General features: G+C 45.8%; 2 protein-coding genes across 2 annotated transcripts; one reads left to right on the top strand and one right to left on the bottom strand.

The window, feature by feature from the left end:
• Positions 1 to 1539: 1539 nt before the first annotated feature.
• LOC115768666 (interference hedgehog) lies at positions 1540 to 18816 on the top strand. Its single transcript, XM_030713346.1, has 7 exons — positions 1540 to 1609; positions 8668 to 9911; positions 10815 to 11028; positions 14545 to 15237; positions 15305 to 15496; positions 15565 to 15737; positions 17851 to 18816. Exons 2-7 carry the CDS (start codon positions 8679 to 8681, stop codon positions 18517 to 18519), a joined length of 3174 nt encoding a protein of 1057 aa, XP_030569206.1. The 5' UTR covers positions 1540 to 1609; positions 8668 to 8678; the 3' UTR covers positions 18520 to 18816.
• On the bottom strand, positions 11453 to 13963 carry LOC115768667 (regulatory protein zeste). Its single transcript, XM_030713347.1, is given in 4 exon segments — positions 11453 to 12166; positions 12251 to 12534; positions 12606 to 13159; positions 13241 to 13963. Coding segments are annotated over 4 exon segments (1953 nt in total). The 5' UTR covers positions 13666 to 13963; the 3' UTR covers positions 11453 to 11476.
• Positions 18817 to 19884: the final 1068 nt, after the last annotated feature.

The following is a 19884-nucleotide window of genomic DNA, read 5'->3' on the forward strand; positions in this document are numbered from 1 at the left end:
TTTCAACTAAACATTAGATGCTTTCTTTTTGATTTAAAAGACACCTTGCACATAATTCTTTATTCGTTTCTAGCTTTTATAGGTACTTGATGCTGATCCAGAATATATATACTATTCGGAGTTGCTTTCTGCTCATTTTCCCTGTAGGTGCAGATCGAGCTTGTTTCCGATAATCGATAACTTGCTCCGTTTCCAAGCAATCGATAAAAATCGATATCGATATCCTGTTTTTTTTAGCAAATTGGGTAAATAATAAGAGCTAGAGTCACCAAACTTGACATATAGCTTCTAAAATAGAATATATATATGCATTCGATGTTGGAAGAAGAGGGTTCGGGGTATCCCCTAGTCGGAATAGGGAGCTCCCGACTAGAAGCTCTTACTTGTTTTACCTATTTTCAATGAGTTAACTTCAAAGTTGTATATTCTTTTAGATTTGTGATCTGCATTTAAATATAAATATATAACAAGACGTATTTAAATTGCCAACTCGAGTGCCCTTACTAAGTGCAATTTTTTGCCTGCACAGAGCAGTGAGTCACCCTAATGCAGCGCCCTTTGCTGCAGCTGCCCGCATAGGGTATTATGATTTAGTCCTGAAATATGTAACGCATACCATGCCTTAATTTTTATATATATATATTCTCGATCAGCATGTCCGTCTGTTGCCATACAAACGAGGCTCTCGGCCCGATCGGAGCACTATATACATATATCGCATATAGCACGATCGGCCAGTTTTAGGGCTTGCCGGCTGGCAGGGTATTTCAGCTGCGGCTTGTCGCAGTTCGATGCTGTTTCGTGTTTTGTTTTTCCGTCGGCTTTTCACTTTATTTATAGGCTTCTTCGCATTTATTTGCCTGTCGCCTGTCGCTGAGCTTTTTTGTGCCAGTTTAGGCCTCAATTATTTTGAAATTCATTAAGAGTGTCATCTATTTTCAATATTTATGCGCGACAAGGCACACAGCACACACATTCGCCTCGTTTCCTCTGCAAATACCCTGTAAAAATGCCAGAAACGGGCATATTGACTGTGTGGCAATGTATGTAACACATAAATTGAGTCGTTTTTAGCCATGTTTAAATGCGAAAACTGTCAGAGATGGCACTGAAATTTTGTTTATCAACAGCTCTCCTCCCATTTTCATAATATCGATAAATATCGATTTCTGGACATGTTTCTTGAGCTTAACTCGAGTGTTATGTGGGCTATGTGCACCAAATTTTGTATAAAAATTCTCTTTAAGTATGTTCAGAGCAAGAATATATTATTTTTGAGAGACACAGCAGAAATTTTGAAGAAGAATCGGACTCTGAGCACCGAGCCAGAATATATGTTCAGGGTAACTCGTAGTCGGGCATAACCGACTCTAACTTGCTGCTTTTTTTTTTTGGTTTTATTCATTTATTTATTTATATTTTGATGCTCCCATTGCAGTTGGCGCTGTCGCAAAATGCGCTTCTAAGGTGCGAGCGGACCCGACGCTAGCGTGTGCGAGAGAGACAGCACAGCGTACACACACAGAGAGACAGAGAGAGAGAGAGAGAGAGGGCGACAGCATTTGGGCGCAGGCAACGCGTTGCACAGACAAATAAGGAAAAGCAAAAGGTAAGCTCCGCGCATTGCCACAAATTGAATAATAAACTTTAATCCCGGGCCTGAGTCTGGGCCTCGGCTTAGGCTCGGGCTGCGGCGCCCACGCTGTGGCACTCTTTTGATTGTGGGCGTGCCGCACGCTCCGCGCCCAAATGCTGCGTGGCCCACGCACGCTCAAGATGCGCTGCAGTTGTGTATAGCGGGCGGGGAGGGGAGGGGAGGGGTGGGGCGGCCACCATCAACAGGTGGGGCGCTCAAATTAGACGTGGCCCACACTTGGTGCATGCCACAACTGAAAGGCAAATCCTGCTGTTGCTGTTGTTGTTGTCGCCTCTGGAATGCAGATTGCGAACTCGTTTACATGCGCAGCCCATCGACCCTGCCACCCCGCCCCCCCCCTCCCAATCCCCCCGCTGCCCCTTGCCACAGCTGCTGCTGCAGCTTGTTGCTTGTGGCGCTAGAGACTTGTTTTTCGCTCTTGTTCTGGTTTTTTGTTGCCGGCTGCCCCTGCCCCTGCCTCTCTCTCTCTGCCCTGTTGCCGTTTGATTTGGGGCCCGCTGCTGCCCGCGCTGCGCTCCTGTTGCGCTGGTTCCGGTCATCTTTGGGCTTAGCCTCAGATGCCAGGCAACAGCTTCAGCTTCAGCTGCTCAGCTGAAAACAGGTTCCATTCCACAAGCATTTTTGCCATATCTTTCTATATATACTTGTGTGTGTTGTTGTTGTTGTTGTTTGTTTGTTTTGTTTTGTTTGTTTGTATAGGGCGATCTTTATTCTATTTGTTGTTGTTGTTGTTGTTCGATTCGTGATTTTTCTATTGCTCCTTTTGGCTGCCGCAGCAATTGTTGCTGCTGTTGTTTCTCGCTCAGGTTTTATTGAACTCGGTGCAACAACAGCAACAACAACAACAACAACAGCAACAGCTTGTGGCAGGTGTTAGTGTTTTACAAGCTGTTAACTGCCGCTGCTTAATGGGCAAGCAGCAGCAACAACAATCAGCCCCAGCTCAGAACAACAACAGCAACAACAGCAACATTAACTAACAGCAACAGTTGTTGTTGTCATTGTTGTTGTTGTTGTCATCATTGTGTTGTCGTTGCGTTCCGCCTCGCCATGAAATACGCGCTCAAAGATCTACAGCTCAAAGAGCCACCTCGAAAGCAAGCAGCAGACAAAGTCGCAGCTACCCTGTAAAATATCAAGTGTCGATGAAAAGAGTTTGGGCATCTTGTGCATCTTGCAATGCAATAGAAAAGCATTATTGTGATATTTTTTGAATATCATTATTATTTATACTAATATTTATAATAATAATATTTTAATATTATCATAAGTATAAGTGTTTTATTGATTATAGTATTATTATTACTACTGTGATTGTTATTATCATTAATAATTGCAATATTTGTATACTATTATTATTGATATTATTGATATTATTATTATTATTATTATTATCATTATTATCATCATTATTATTATTATCATAATTATTATTATTATTATTATTATTATTGTTATTATTATTATTATTATTATTATTATTATTATTATTATTATTATTATTATTATTATTATTATTATTATTATTATTATTATTATTATTATTATTATTATTATTATTATTATCATTATTATTATTTTTATTATTATTATCATTATTATCATCATTATTATTATTATCATTATTATTATTATTATTATTATATTATTATTATTATTATTATTATTATTATTATTATTATGTTATTATTATTATTATTATTTTGATTATTATTATCATTATTATCATCATTATTATTATTATCATTATTATTATTATTATTATTATTATTATTATTATTATTATTATTATTATTATTATTATTATTATTATTATTATTATCATTATTATTATTATTATTATTATTATTATTGTTATTATTATTATTATTATTATTATCATTATTATTATTATTATTATTGTTATTCTAATAATAATTAATATTACTTTATTTCTTAATCTTTTTATTAGTATTCAAATTTTCATTATTATCGTTATCATTATCTAGAGGAGACTGTTTTTTGTAGTGATACTGACTATCGCAATTATCATATATGCTTTAAATAATTCCAATAAATCGCCAATCAAGCATTTTCTTTAAAGAAAAGCATCAGAGTCGATATCGTCATGGCGTGCCATCAATTTAGGATGATAAAAAAGCGATAAAAAGACGATATGGTAAACGAAACGCACTGCTTACTGTAATGAAAACCAAACAATTTCCACACGGTCAGGCGAAACATTTGCCTCACATTCAAATGTTTCGCTAATAGCCATAAAGTGGAAGATAAAAAAGCGTTAAAAGCGCGATATTGTGTGAAAAACGCGAAAACTGCGCTTTTCACATTGCATTCTCACATTTTATCTATGTATGCATATGCTGTCGCAACTACAGGGTAACTGCCCGTCGAGCACTTTACGGCATTGACTCTTGTTCAGCTTCTTGGCTTCTCTATTGGCATCTGGCCAGGTAACACGCCCATTTTCTAACGCATATTTCAATTGTGTAACCACAGGTTAAAGCCTTTAGCTGCCCCTCCTCTTACCTCGCCCCCCCCCCCCCCCCTCCGCCCCTCTGTCATGCTGCCACTGCTCCTCCTCCGCATATGCTGCTGGCAGCGCTGCTTGCAATGGCTTCGCGCCTACTTCACTAATTTCTAACAGTTTTATGCTAATTTACTGGACAAGCAAACATTTGAAGAAGCCGCTGCCATTCACCAAAAGTTGTTGTTATTGTTGTTGTTGTTGTTGTTGTTGTTGTTAGCCAACATGTGTATTTTGACTGTTAATTTATGCTATTTAATTTGGCATTTCATTTGATTAATAACAGTTATTGTCTGTCATTTAATGTCTTTTCTGTTCTGTGGCCAAACAAAAAATGAATATATAAAAAACTTGTACTCCGGTTTTCATCTTCTTCTTATTGTTCTAGTTCTTGTTTATTATTCGTTTTTTTTTTCTTCTTTTTTTTTCTAATAATTAAATTGGCCTTTTCGAAGTGTGACTAATCGAATTAGCATGCAGCAATGAACAAAATTAAAAGCATTGGCAACACGTTAGCTAGCAACATGTTGCCAAGCTCGTAGACAGCGGGTTCAGCTTGATGCAAGCCTTAAGTGTGCTCAATTCATATTCGTGTTCATATTCATATTCATGGTCATATTCATATTCATGATCATATTCATGTTCAAATTCATGGTCATATTCATATTCATATTCATATTCATATTCATATTCATATTCATATTCATATTCATATTCATATTCATATTCATATTCATATTCATATTCATATTCATATTCATATTAATATTAATATTCATATTCATATTCATATTCAAACTCATACTCATATTCATATTCATACTCAAAATCATACATATACTCATATTCATGTTCATGTTGTTATTCACATTCACATTCATGTTCATACTTATACTCGTATTCATATTCATATTCATATTTATGTTCATGCCCATGTTCATGTTCACATTCATATTTGTACATATTCGTACTCATGGTCATTCTCATACTCATACTCATACTCATACTCATACTCATACTCATACTCATACTCATACTCATACTTATACTTATACTCATACTCATACTCATACTCATACTCTAACTCATACTCGTATTCATGTTCATATTCATATTCACATTCACATTCATGTGCATACTTATACTCGTATTCATATTCATATTCATATTCATATTTATGTTCATGTCCATGTTCATGTTTATGTTCATATTCACATTTATATACATATTCGTACTCATACGCATTCTCATACTCATACTCATATTCACATTCATATACATATACATATTCGTACTCATATATTCATATTCATATTCACATTCATATTCATGTTCATGCTCATACTGGTATTCATGTTCATATTCATATTGCAGCTGTGCTTAGCAACATGTTGCACAACATTCCGCACAATCAAATGTTGTTATTTGCAGTTCATCTTTTATTATTGTAACATTTATTTTGATTGCCATTTGCAGCCAGTAGCTGTACCCTTAACTTGCCCCTGCCGCCCGCCCCGGCGACTGTCATTTGTGTGCGTGCAACACATTCTTGCAACGCGCCATTCATTTCCTCTGTTCTGCGAGCGCTTTTTAACTCTTTTTTTTTTTAATGCTTTTGCTTTGGTCTGTTGCTGTTGTTGCTGCCTGTTGGGGCACTGGAATGCGCATTAATTTTCAACACACGCAACGGGCTGCAGAAGAAGAAGCAGAAGAAGAAGAAGAAGAAGACGGCGGCGAAGAAGCAGTCGCTGCAACAGAAACCTGCGTCAATTTCGCGCTTTACTTTTGTTGTCAGATGTTTTAAATCAGCGTCGCGACGGCCGCTCTCGAGGATCGCCTTGGCTCGGCTCGGGTCTGGGGACCTGGCACCTGGGATACCTGTGTGTAGGCAGTCCGGTTTGCGGCTGCTCCTTGCGCTAACAAGTGGCCACCAGGCAGCAAGGCAGCAACGCAGCAAGGCAGCATCCAGCAGGCAGCGACGTTGTGGCAGCTGCACACGCGCCTGCCTCGCTCGCTGCCTGCCCCATAATGACTTTCAAATGGGAGCCGCGTTGCGATTTATGTGCGTCAAAAACCGAGAAAGCGACCAGGAGGCAGGGATGGAGGCAGAGAGAGAGAGGGAGGGAGGGGGGGGGAGGTTGGGCCAGACGGGACGGGAACTGGGCAGACCGGGCGGCCGTTTCTTGGAATTCCGCGCGCGCTTTTGTGTTCCTTTTTTGTATGCCCCTAAACCATTGGAAATGGGTTAAGCAGGGTATATCAGCTAGGTGAAAATATATGTAACATCCAAAGGGCTGACTTAAAGTATAGATTTATATATATATATATTCCCGATCAGCCTCTGTCCGTCTCGAGAACTAGAAGTTGAATTTGGAGAGAATTCGTGCCTATGTCCCTCTAGAGCACAAAGAGATCGATAACTTTTTGGGTTTGTCGAGAAATCGATAAGAATCGTTATCGAATTATTGTTTTTCGTAGCATAATTCGACAATAATTATTATAGATATTACTATACGCCTATCTTTATGTTTCCAGTCTGTCAATTTTTAAAACTTTGCGTCTGTTATCGATTTATGCCGGATCGCGCCACTTTATCATATATTTACCACAGTTGTGATCAGTCGTATATCGAATTCTTTTCTTTTCTCAAGAAAAACTCTGCTCTTTCTATATCTAGCAAAATCCTAACTAAATCGGATTAATATAGCATATGGCTCTCTAGGAAGAATCGTGTGAGCTATGAGTTTTTTCAGTGGGAAATACCTTTCTCTTTGTGTCGATCTCTTCCAGGAGTTGCACTCAATATGCGTCTCTATAGAGAATAGAGTATTTCAGATGCGGCTTGCCACAGTTATCTCTTTTTTTTCTGGTCTCTTACTTGTTGCTGTTGCTTTTGCTGGCATCGTTTAAATTTCAAATCGAGAGGCGCAAACTGTCGCAGGGCAAATGCTGCACGAACCCGTTCCACAGGCGTTCCGCTGCCAGCCTGCCCCCCCTGCCCCCCCTGCCCCCTGCCCCCTGGCCCTGCCACGCAACAGACGGAGCAGCCGTTGCAGCACCTGCAGCCTGGCCTGCTCATAATAATGACACGCCATTAAGAATCTGATGCACTGGCCAAAGGACTGCGGCAACAGGCTGGCCACATGCTGCATGCCGCAAGCCGCATGCCGCATGCAATATGCAGCATGCAGACAGCCTCGGCTCCAGTTTAAATGGCACATTGCGAGCGACTGTGCTTCCGTTGGCCACGCCCCTTTCGCTTACCACAGGACAGCAGCTCAGTCGGCATTACCCTGCCCCCCCCCCCCCTCCCTCCCCCTCTACCCCCTTGTGCCGCGCCCAGTTTGAGTTGCGGTACAGTTGTGCCCAAGACATGACATTCCACAAATTTAACGCCCACTTTTGCTACCTTCAGCTGTACGAAATTTCATGACTAAAAACGTGTTTTTTTTCTTTTTTCATTCCTTTTATTTTTGGTATTTTTTCAGAAATTACAAAAAATTTCGAATGGGTTTTTGCAGTAATAAATTGGAGTTCAATTATGTTGCCAAATATCGAAATATGCATAAATGTAAAAGTAAATACTTATAATATATATAAAATGTTGAGCTTAAAGAAAATGTTTCTTAGAAGTTCAATTATCCCGAATCTATTTGTTTTTATGCAAAAGCCAGAAGGAGGCATCTCATCCAACTAATTACAACTAATTTCGAACAGAACAGCTCGGATCTTATAGCCATGCCTGTCTGTCCATCTGTGTTTAGTTCAGACCAAGTTCGATTGAACGGGTCATTAAAATGAACTACTGAACTTATTCAGTGATTAGTGAACTAAATCGGTTATTTGGTTCACTCGTTTGGTCATGAACGATGTATTCTGTACTCGTTCAGTCGTTCATGAACGATTAATTCGTTTGAGATGTTCAGTTCTTAATAAACATAAAAGATAGCGGGATTTTAATTTCACTTTTGATTTGACTGCATAACTGAACTAAGCGAACAGTTCGTGACCGACTGAATAGCTGAACGAGTGAACTAAATGAACGATTTAGTTCACGGCCAGAAAATGAACGAGTGAACTTATTCAGCAAATTGAACTAGAAATCCCCACTCTAATCTGTGTGAAACCGTCGATCTCAGCAACTAGAAAAGCTAGAGACTTGAAATTTGAAATATTTATTCTAATAAAGCATGCACGGTAGAAATGTTACATTTTGTGCCGATATCTGACGGCATTTTTATCATATCGATAAATATCGATTTGAAAATATGCTCTTAGAGCACATTAAAAGCTATTTGCATCGAATTTGGCGTACAGCTTCCCGAATAGTTTATAATTTTAAGAAACATTTCACTTTTTTTAAAACCCGGCCTGCAGGCACCGAAAATAATCAGGAGTGCGTTTCGTATACATGGATCTTTAAGCTATGCTCCAAAAGTAATCGAAATCCTTGGCTTATGAAATATGTGCTGCTCTTTCTTTCCAGGCCAAACCGACATGAGTCCTTTGGCAATGCTGCCACTGGCTCTGGCTCTGGTCCTGCTCAGCGGCTGCCTCATCCCCAGCAGCAGCGGAAGCGGGAGCGGAAGCGGAAGCAGCAACAAGCTGGGCGTCTATATTGAACGGGCACCGGAGTCGGCGGTGGCGCCGAAGGGTGACGAGGTGGTGTTCGAGTGCGAGCTGAATCTGAAGCCGGATCGCTTGGAGTGGCGATTCCGGGTGAGCGGCGACGAGCCGTATCGTTATCTGGAGCCGGCCGACGGCTATAATGTGACCAGCAGCAATGAGGAGCGCACCTGGAAGCTGCGCATCTATGTGACCGCCCAGACGCTGGGCGACTATCAGTGCGTCGCCTGGTATGGACCCGGCGCCATTGCCTCGACGCCGGCCCGGCTCACGCTCGTCTCGATTGCCATTGACAATCCGAGCAGCGGCTACGGCCGGCACGCGGTGCGCTGGAGCGTGGCGCCCAAGAATTGTGTGCTGCTGCGCTGCGGCTCGGTCACCTCCAATCCGCCGGCGATCTGGAGCTTCTATCGCAACGGCGAGAAGCTGCCGCAAACGGAGCTGCTGCCGGGCGCCGCCGGTGCCCTGGTCCTGAACTCGGTCAGTGGCAAGGATGCGGGCAACTATACGTGCGCGGCAACGAATGCCATAACCGGCGTGGAGCTGCGCCTGCCGCAGGTAATTGATTTGCGTGTGGACTATACGGATCGGACGCCGCCGTATTTTCTGCTGCAGCAGCCGGCGACACAGGTGGCCGCACGGCCCGGCGAGACGGTTGTGCTCGAGTGCCCAGGTGTTGGATCGCCGCCTCCGGGCGCCGTCTGGAGCAGTCCCAATGTGCCCAATATCTATCACAATCGCAGCCGGGTGCTCGCCTACGGTCTGCAGATCAGCGATGTCCGGCCCGAGGATCAGGGCTCCTATGTCTGCCGCCTGGACAATGGCATTGCGCCCGTTCTGGTGCACATGATCAAGCTGAGCGTGCTCGAGCGTCCGCGCATCCTGCACGGCCCCAACACCACCCTGACCAATGAGGGCGATCCCCTCTCCTTGGACTGCAACGCCACCGGGCATCCACAGCCGGAGATCTATTGGCTGATCAACGGCGAGGATGCCAGCGCCGACAACGAGACGCTTGTCGAGCAAAATCGTCTCCATATCCGCCATGTCCAGAAGCGACATGCCGGCGTCGTCCAGTGCTTCGCACGCAATCAGCTCGGCGAGGTGAGTAAAACAACCAATCCCGGAACTGAGCTCCAGCTCCAGCTCTTAACTGTCTATGTCCGACAAGGGGTAGTACGAAATATCATCTGTAATATCATGCTTGGGGCTAAATCAAAGGGTAGCATCTAACATAACCCAGCTCCATGGAAAGTTATTTAAAATGTGAAATATTCTAGTTATGCCTATGCTAGACGAGAGCTTGCATACCAAATTTGATCCCTCTAGCGCTTATAGTTCTCGAGCTATGCTCAAAATCGATATTTAGCAAATGAGCGGGTAGATCGCAACAGATTATAGGGTTACCTGGCGTTTAGTTTGGTAGAATTTAGGTATTTCAATTTGCAAGTCTCTAGCTCTTATATTACCCGAGTTCGATAGGGAACATAGAGGATATATCTACATATATATAAAACTCTTTTTACTGACTGACTAATCGCCTGTAGCTAGTTCCTGGGCTGAGAGAGGCAATCGTTGAGCCGGATTTTGGGAACTTCCACCCGGCAGTGTGGAAAATGGGTGGAAAGCTATTCTTTGCTTAACAAGCTCACTTTCTAAGTTCTTTGTGAGAATTCATTTGAGAGCTTTTCAGAAAATCCACTTTTGAGTGAACAATAGACGGTTCTTAGTTGAATGTACGACTTTTTGCGCATTTGCAAAGCTTCGACATTGTTGAAGAATGAAAATTTCTCACGGACAATGGGAATGAGTGGAAGAAAAAAACATCTAACAAGATGGAAATTTTTAGAGTGTGAGTAGAGCTCAAATTTTAGAAAGTCAATGCTCAAAATAAGCAATAGAGGAAAAAGCGTAGAGTAGACGATATGTGAAACTCTCCTAATATTTCTTATGTGTTCTTCTCCCCCCCCCCCCCCCCTCTCTCTCTCTCTCTCTCTCTCTTTGCAGACGAGCGAGGGCAATATTTTGCGCGTGAATCCCACGCAGCTTAGCGGCGAGGATTATCAGCCGCTGGGCGAGGTGCCGATGCGATCGCCCCACGAATCCGGCAACGGTGGCGGCGGCTCCTCCTCCTCCTCCTCCTTTTCCGGCTATTCGCCGTCCGGGTCGGGCAACTTTGGCGGCGGTTCGCGCAACAAGAAGCGCAAATACATGAGAGTTGGTGAGTCGATTTTTGCTGTTTCTGTTTCTGTATTATGTGTGTAAATTTGTTCGTATCGTGGCTTAGTTCACTGTATTTCATATCGATATACAATTACAATTTGAGAATTGGCTTAAGGGTAAACGATGTTCGGTAATCAATAATCGATACACGACAATCGGTAAATAGTAAGCGGTAATCGGTAATCGTTAATCGGTAATCGGTAATTGTTAATCACGGCCAACCCGCACGGCTGGCCGTCCCGCCCACCCGAAAACAATTAAAGTAAATACGAAAAAAAAAGAATATAAAAGTACAAATAAAAATTAGAAAATTGAATTGAAAAAACTTGAAAAAAAAAATTACTATATATATATATATATATATATATATATATATATATATATATATATATATTATAGATAGTTATAGACTATATAGAGACTATGGGTAACCAGCTGCATCCGGGTTAGAGCAGCAATTGCATATCCAAATCCATGTACGCATCCTGCGCTGCCTGCGCCGTCCTTTCGGCGTGCTCCATTTCCATGTCAACCTCCACCTCCGTATCCGTGTCCGCATCCGGATCGACGTCCGGATCGGCGTCCGCTTCCGCCTCCGCATCGCTTATATCCTCCAGATCTCATGTGCTGGAACATTTTTGCAGCTGCTCCTCCTCCTTCTGCAGTATGCGTATCTTCATTTTGAGCTCCTCGACGCGCAGGCGATGCACCTCGCGCATATACTTGAGCTCATCCTGCGCCTTGTTCAGCTCAATCTTCTTGGCCTCGGTGGCCAGCTGCTGCTCCTTGCAGCGCAGCTCCGCCTCCTTCACCTTGAAGTAGTTGATACGCTCCTCGTAGCTATCGCCCGCCTGCTGCTGCTGGTGCTGTTGCTGCTGCTGCTGCTGTTGTTGTTGCAGCTGCAGCTGCTGTTGGGCGCCCGTTGGCAGCGTTCCAGCGCCGCTTACGCTCACATTTGATACAGCCGCCGGGGCAGCGGTCACCGGCACGGTGACCGGCACGGTGACCGGCACAGGCACGGTCACAGGCACAGATGTGGCCGCCGTCACCGTGGGCAGTGCGCTGAATGTGAAGGTGGGCGTGCCGCCGGTCAGCTGCATCTTGACAGCAGCTGCTGCTGCGGCAGCCTGTTGCTGCTGCTGCTGTTGCTGCTGCACCTGCTGCTGCTGCTGCTGCTGATGTTGCTGCTGCTGCTGTTGTTGCTGATGCTGCTGGACAACTACAGCAGCGGCTGCCTGTTGCTGTTGCTGCTGTTGATGCGCCGCAGCTGCCGCCACGGCCAACTGTTGCTGCTGTGCCGCCAGCTGCTGCTGCGCCAATTGCTGTGCCTGTGCCTGGGCCTGAGCTTGGGCCTGGGCCTGCTGATGCTGCTGCGCCTGGTACTGGGCCAGCGTGATCTGCTGCGGCTTGATCTCGCTTATGATCTGCTGATTGTAGCCGCCAGCCGTGATCGTCGCCATCGTGTGCTGCTGCGGCTGTGCGGGTATCGTGTGTATCTGTGTGGCTGTAACGAGGGGCAACAGTTCCAAAGTTAGTTCTCAATAGATATATATGTGTATATGTGTGTGTGTGTACCTGTGGCATCTGTGGGATGCTTGATTTGCAGTATGATCTCGTCGCGCTGTCGCGCCGGCTTGAAGTGCAGCAGATCGTTGAGCGTCAGCTTCTCCGCACTGATCGAGTCCACGTTGATGCGATGCGTGTTCAACATGCTCGCATTGGCCGCTGCCACGGCGGCGCTTACCTGCAGCTTCTGCATCTCGGCGACCGCCGATTGCTGCTGCTGCTGCGCCTCGGCTTGGGCCTGTGCCGCCGCCTGTTGCTGCTGTTGTTGCTGCTGTTGTTGTTGCTGCTGTGCCTCGAGCGGATCGTCCTCCATTTCGCTGACATCGTTGCCATCCATTTCGATCTCGTCGAAGGGCTCGCCCTGCGGATTATGCTCGGACGCCTCGGGACTGATTTGATACTCCGGCTCCACCTTGACGCTGTCGTGATGCTGCTGCTGCTGTTGCTGCTGCTGCTGTTGTTGCTGCTGCTGCTGGGCGCTGGCCGAGACGGTGCCCACCTTGCCCAGCGCTGCGCTGCCGCCCGAGGCGCTGCCATCCCGATATGGATATTGTTTGCGCAGACTGTAAATGGAAAACGATTAGAAGGCTGCACAATCGGGCAATCGGGCTATCGGGCAGCTCCATTGCCAAGGCCGCACTTACCGGGAATTCAGCCAGAACTTTTGTATTTGCTTGATGTTGCGCATGGCGCTGACATGCGGATGCGAATTGAAGTCGCGCACAATCTTGTCCCAGGTGTCGCGGACGGAGTACTTGTTGCGCTGCTTCTTTCTGTGCTTGATGTCGATGACCTCCTCGTGCAGATGGAACAGTGTGTAGAGCACGTCCTTCTCCTCGGCAGTGAAGCGTGGCGTCAGCGGCAGTTGCCCCTTCGAGCTGCCCGCCGTCGAGCCATTGTTGTTGCTGTTGCCGTTCGTGTTGCCGTTTGTGTTGTTGTTGCTGTTGTTGTTGTTGGGGCTGCCGTCGCCCACACTAATGTTGCCGCTCACGCTGACCGTTGCCTGGACGACGGCGACGTTGTTGCTAGCATTCGCGGCACCGGCGCTCGCATCTCCGGCTGCCGACATACTTTTCGATTCTGCAGCTCGCTTGATTCGATCTGCCACGGATTTTGAATAGTGTTTGTTTATGTTTCGCCCGTTTTGTTTTGAGTTTTTCAGTATTGTATTGAGTTTGTTTATGTACGCCAACGAGATGCGGTATCACTCGATTAGCGGCTCGCCAGTTCCAAATCCGAGTCCGAGTCCGAGTCCAAGTTCGAGTGCGAGTGCGAGTGCGAGTTCGAGTCCGTTTGCGATGCCGAGTAGCGAGTAATATATATGAAAATCAATTGCACTCGTTTTGCTTATACACACACACGCACACACATGCACACACTCGGGTCGAGAGCGAGCGCGCGCGTGTGTGTGTGAGCGTCGGTGTGAGTCTTTTTTTTGTCTGTTGTCTGCTGTCCGTCCGCTTGCCACTGGCACTGGCAACTGCCACTTATATTGCACTAGAGATGTGTGTATAAAAAATGTTGCGACGCTCGCCAGTTGTACGTTGCTCGCACGAAATTGTCAATCATTTAATTGCGTTTGCTATTTTATGTTAATGCGCGCGCTTAGCTGGCTTAGGTTTTGTTTTTTTTTATTTGTTTTTTTATTTTGTCTATTTGTGGCAGGCAAACGGCAGCAGCACAAAATATTTCGCTCAAAACGCGTACGCAGCTATGACGATACTACTCAATGCAGCACAGCGATACTACTCAATGCTTGAAAGCGATACTACTCATAAACATTAACAGCGCTGTTAGCTCCGTTTTGCGTGCTGTTGGCGCAGTTTGGCGTTAACAGTGCGCGAGCGCGCGTTTGCGTTAACAGTGCTGGCCACAGAAATAACATAGAATTAAAATGAAAAGAATCTGGTATTTATTAATTAATAAAATGGAAAATTTGCTGTTGCAGCCAATATGGTGCCGCCATCGCGACCCAATGTCACACGCCTGGCCGACGACGCCGTCATGCTGCGCTGGAATGTGCCCAAAAACGACGGCCTGTCCATACAATTCTTCAAGGTGCAATACCGCATGCTCGGCAAGATGCCCCGCGAGAACTGGCAGACAACCAACGAGAATATACCCTATGGCAAGCAGCAGCGGGACAGGGAACGGGATCGCGAACGCGATCGTGACCATCATCATGAGCCGGCGTATGCTGGCGTCAAGAATTTCACGTCGTCGGTGACGGGTCTGCGACCGGATCGCAATTATCGCTTCCGGATCGTGGCCGTCTACTCGAACAACGACAACAAGGAGGGCAACACCTCGGCCAAGTTCTTTTTGCAGCGCGGCGCCGCCAAATCGAATCTGCCGGTGCCCCAGTTGCGCGACATTGAGCCCTACTCCGAGTCTGCGGTGCTCCTCCACTGGACACTGGCCCCGATGCCCGCCCAGCAGCACCAGATCGATGGCTACTACGCCTACTACAGGCCGGCCGCCTCCGCCGCCGAGTACCTAAAGGCGACCGTCGATGGCGGCCATGCGCGCCGCTTCAAAATCGACCAGCTCGAGCCGGGCACCGCCTACGAGTTCAAGCTGCAGACGTTCAATGCGCACGCCGCCTCCGACTTCAGCGAGATCAGGCAGGCACGCACGCTGAGTAAGTGACTAGCTGCAGTTGGATTCGCATCAATTACAATTGTTTTTATTCGCTTGTCAATTTGCAGAGATCTCCAGCCATGCGGGCAGCGGCGCCTCCTCGCCCGCCATTGTGCCCGTCTCGAGCGGCGGCTCGGGCGAGCAGCAGAATTCCATTTATCCGGTCATCGCTGGCGCCGCCGGCGGTGGCTTGCTGCTGCTCATTGCCATTGCCGTTGCCTGCCTGTGCCTGCGCCGGCGCAACAGTGCCCAACCCGAGGGTGAGTCCGCCCGCTGCCGGGCAAATGCTTGCTCCAGCTTGCAACTAATCACGTCTGTTCACTTTCAGACGAGAACAAGCCGCAATTGGATCACATTCAAGCCGATTTCGTTACGTCCGCCGTGCTCGGCGTGGCGCCCCATCATGGCCACAAGCCGGCCGATGTCCGGCGTCTGAATGGGGTTATTCCACGCATGAACATCACGCCCAATCCTCTCGCTCAGGATCCCACGGCCGACAAGGTAAGCTCTATCCATCTGCCACTCTTCCGCTCTCCCCCTCTCTCCCCCTCTCCCTCTCTCTCTCTCTTTCTCTTTCTGCCGAGCAACTGCTCCACTTTCCCACTGGCTCTTATATCAAAATGATTTACAAAAACGAAAACCCTTTTCGCTGGTTACTTGGTCAAAATTGAAAAAAACGTTTCTCGCCTCGCTCTGCCTCCGACTCGCCTCCGACTCGCCTTCTCCTTGCTGCAGCCAAAACTCTCTCTCTCTCTCTCTCTCTCTCTCTCTCTCTCCCTCTCCCTCTCTCTCGCTCTTTCTCACACGCTTTAGTTTATCCTCAGGATTAACTTTGCAGCCCCATCCACTCGTTACCCAACTCTGTCGCCCGTTTCGTTTATCCTCCGGCTTATTTCTTGCAATGGACTTGGAATGGAAATAGAAAGAAATGCAAAATATTATTATAAATCATGTAAATTTTTTAGTTAACTTTTAAATATTGCCCTTATGTGTTTTTCCATCGCTATCTATTTGTTATTCCTTTTGCTCTTTTTGCCTTTTTTCTATTTTCTTCTCTTTCCCTTCCCTTCTCTTATCTTCTTCTCTTTTCATTGTCGGTTATTCGCTCTTATGCATTTGTCTGTCTATCTCTTTTTATATTTGTTTTTCCACACTTCTTTCGCTCTCTTTCTTCCCTTCTCTTCTCGCCTACCTTCTCTCTTATTCGTTCTTATGCATTTGTCTGTCCTTATCTATTTTATATACCTTTCTATACATTTCCTTCTCTCTCTCTCTCTCTCTTTCCCTCTCTCTCTCTCTTTCTTTGCCTTCGTTTCTTTTTACTTTACCTTTTCTGTTTCTTTTCTTTGCATTTTCCTGTTCCTTGTTTCTTTCTACTTCTCTTCTTTTCTATCTGCTCGCTCTCCGAGTTTCTCCTCAATTCTTTTTTGCTTTCTTCGCACTTTGATTTTCATGCTGTCTTTATCTATTTCTTCTTCTCTCTTTCTCTGCCTTTGCTCTATTTTGTTGTTTCTTTTCTTATCCTTTGTGGATTTGTTTTGTTTTTACCGTTTGCTTCCTTTTTTCGCTTGTCTTTTTAACTCTTCGCTTCTTTTATATCTTCCCTCTCGCCTTTTCTTCTCTTTTCTCTTCTCCTTTCTTCTATTTCGCTCAATCTTTGTTTTTCTCGCCAATTTCTATTTATATTTACCTTCCATATATTTTGTTTATATATCTTTCGCTCTCTTTTTCTTTGCCTTCTCCTTTGTTCTTTCCCTTCTTCCGTCTCTTTCTATGCCTTCTCCCCCTCTTGGTACTCTCTTTCACTTCTTGTGCTAGCTTGATCGCTGTTTCTCCTGTCCCGCCTCCTTCTGTCCCGCCTCCTCCTGCCGCGCCTCCTTCTGCCCCGCCTCCTCCTGCCGCGCCTCCTTCTGCCCCGCCTCCTTCTGTCTTCTGTCGCCTTCAGCCGTTTGTTGTTGTTTTGATCTCGTCTCTCGCTCCTGGTTCGTGGTCTCTTGCCTTCTGTTCTACTGATCTCTCGTCGCGCGTCGCGCTCCTCTGTCCACTCCCCCGTACGCCATTGCCAAACTGAGCGTCCCCTGTTCCAGAATCGCAATGTCATGGAGCTGCGCTTTCTGCCGCCCAATGGCCATGCGACGCCGGAGCATGCCGCTGCAAACGCCGAGCCAGATGCTGGAACCGATCTCTATGCAGACGCGGATATCGATGCGGAGGATGAGGCTGGAGATGGAGATGTTGCTGACAGCGACAAGGCGCTGACCGGCGCCTCCTCCTCCTGCGAGACACTGGAGGCATGCGAGGGTCTCAGCCAGCCGCAGCAGCAGTCGCAGCAGACGTCGACGGAGGCGCCCAGCAAGCCGCTGCCGCCGCTGCCGTTGCCCAAGAAAACAGCCGCAGCCAAAGCGCAACAACAACAACAACAACAGCAACAACAACAGCAACAACAACAACAAGTAAACTTAAGCAAAAATCAGTTGAGAAACGTTTTTAGGTTAAGTTTTGTTGCCAAGCGACCAGCGAATATATTTGCAACACCTGCCACATGCCACACGCCTCTTAGCCTTAACTTGAACACACACTAATCTCTCTCCCCATCTCCCCATCTCTCCTGCAGGGCAACGCGTTGGCCGCAGCTGCCGCCGCCGCCTTGCATCAGCCGGGCCTGCATCATGCGCAGCCCTACCATGCGCCCGGCACGCCCACATTTGCGCACAAGCGTCACGAGTTTCAGCAGCCGCCGCCCGTGCCACCGCACGCCGCCTACTATCAACAGCAGCAGCAGCAGGTGTCGGGCGGCGCCTCGCCCATGTTGGATCAGCAGCGACGCACCTTGGAGCGCAGCGTTCGCAGCTTGCAGCAGCAGCAGCTGCCGCACTCTGGCTATGGCATGGAGGATGCAATGGCCACGCCCACGCCCACACGCATACCCTCGCTGCGCCGGCAGCGACGCGCCTCCGGCAGCCAGCACAACAGCCACACAAATCTCAACAATCATCATCAACACAACAACAACAACAACACTCACAACAATCACAACAACAACAACAACAATAATAATAATAATAATAATAATAATAATAATAATGTGGCACATCATATGCTGCACCATTCGCATCACCCGACATCGCACACCGGCGGCAGCCACGTGGGCATACCCCATGTGCCCGGCAGCCCGCGGGTTCAACGCTCCCCGATGCCCGCCCGCGCCCTCATCAAGCGGACGCGCCTCGGCAGCCACACGGACAACATCTCCTCGGGCAGTCTCAACAGTATTGAGGTCTAGTTTCTAAGACGCGACACAGTCCGCAGCCACGCCCACAGCCCACAGGCCACGCCAGGCGACAATTCATATATGATTATTATTTTGATTAATTTGCGCTCATTTATTTCGTTCTCGTTTAATCGCAGTTGCCGTCGGGACGTGTGGGCGTGGCTGCGCGCTGTTTATTTTTGCATTAATTTTTTTTTCTTGTATATTTAGTGTTATTTATTTATTTAAATTTAATTAAAGCAACAACAATTTGCATGCATAAACTAAGTTGTATTAGATGCGCGCCCTACCCTGACCGCACCCCCCCCCCCCCCCCCTCTCTCTCTTCACTCTCCGCGCGGACCAGAGGAAGAAGGAGAAGAATAAGAAGCAGAGCTAATTTAAGTCGTTCAACTATTAACGTTAGATTCGCAGCCTAATTTTAACACTAATTTAAGCGCCTAGAACTAGAATTAAACTCGAATTTTTTTTTTCTACATACACACACGCATATATTATGTATAAAAGAAATTCCCACACACGCACACGCATAGAAATCTCCTAAATAAAACACAAAATGCAACAAATTCTGTAAAAAAAATTAAAATATAAATAGTTTCCATAATATGCATAAATATTGTTCAAATGCCCCTCGAAAATGTGCCAAATTGGGTAAAAGGAAGCCGCAGCTTGGATAAGAAACCTTGATATGCCTCGATCTAAAAGCGCTCTAAATTGCATAAAGATCGGACTTCAAGCACCGAAGTTGTTTGCTTTTGTCGAAGAACGGGCTCGGTTCGAATATCAAAACTTTTTTGATGCTTTTTTTGTAATATCTCGGCCAAAAAATGTGAGATTTTGGAATTTTATACCATTTTACACTCGTAGGGATCAGCTCTATCGATTGGCATCGATTAATTGAAAAATTCCATCTATTGTAGATACAAGGAGACATTTGCAGGCACAAGATCTTGACTGCCTCAAATACAGACTTCATACAAACCCATTTGCTTAGCTGAAATATTCCCAAATGGAGCCCATTGTGAACAAGTATAACAAATATTGTTGTTGTTTTTCTTTATCTTTCGATTTATTCAGTTATATTTTCTTGTTTAAATTCAAGTACAAATTGTAATAATAATCGTAGAGCTTCGCTTAAACAATGTGTGTATAGATATTACGCCCGGGACGAGTTGGGGGCAGCTTAAGATACGAGGATTGCTCGATGTGTTGTTCTTGGGCCGGTGCTGGCGTCTCGGGCGCCTGTTCCTGCAAGCACAGAACCAGAACCAGTTCACAGAAATGTTCAAATGAATCAGCGGGCCAGGAACAGCTGCAGATGTGGCTGGTGCTCAGATGTTCATCTAAGACTAACTCAGCCAACTGCAGGAAACTCGG

The sequence above is a fragment of the Drosophila novamexicana genome, unplaced genomic scaffold (genome assembly GCF_003285875.2).
Source record: "Drosophila novamexicana strain 15010-1031.04,08,12 unplaced genomic scaffold, DnovRS2.1 tig00001917-arrow-arrow-pilon, whole genome shotgun sequence".
Taxonomy (NCBI): Eukaryota; Metazoa; Arthropoda; class Insecta; order Diptera; family Drosophilidae; genus Drosophila; species Drosophila novamexicana.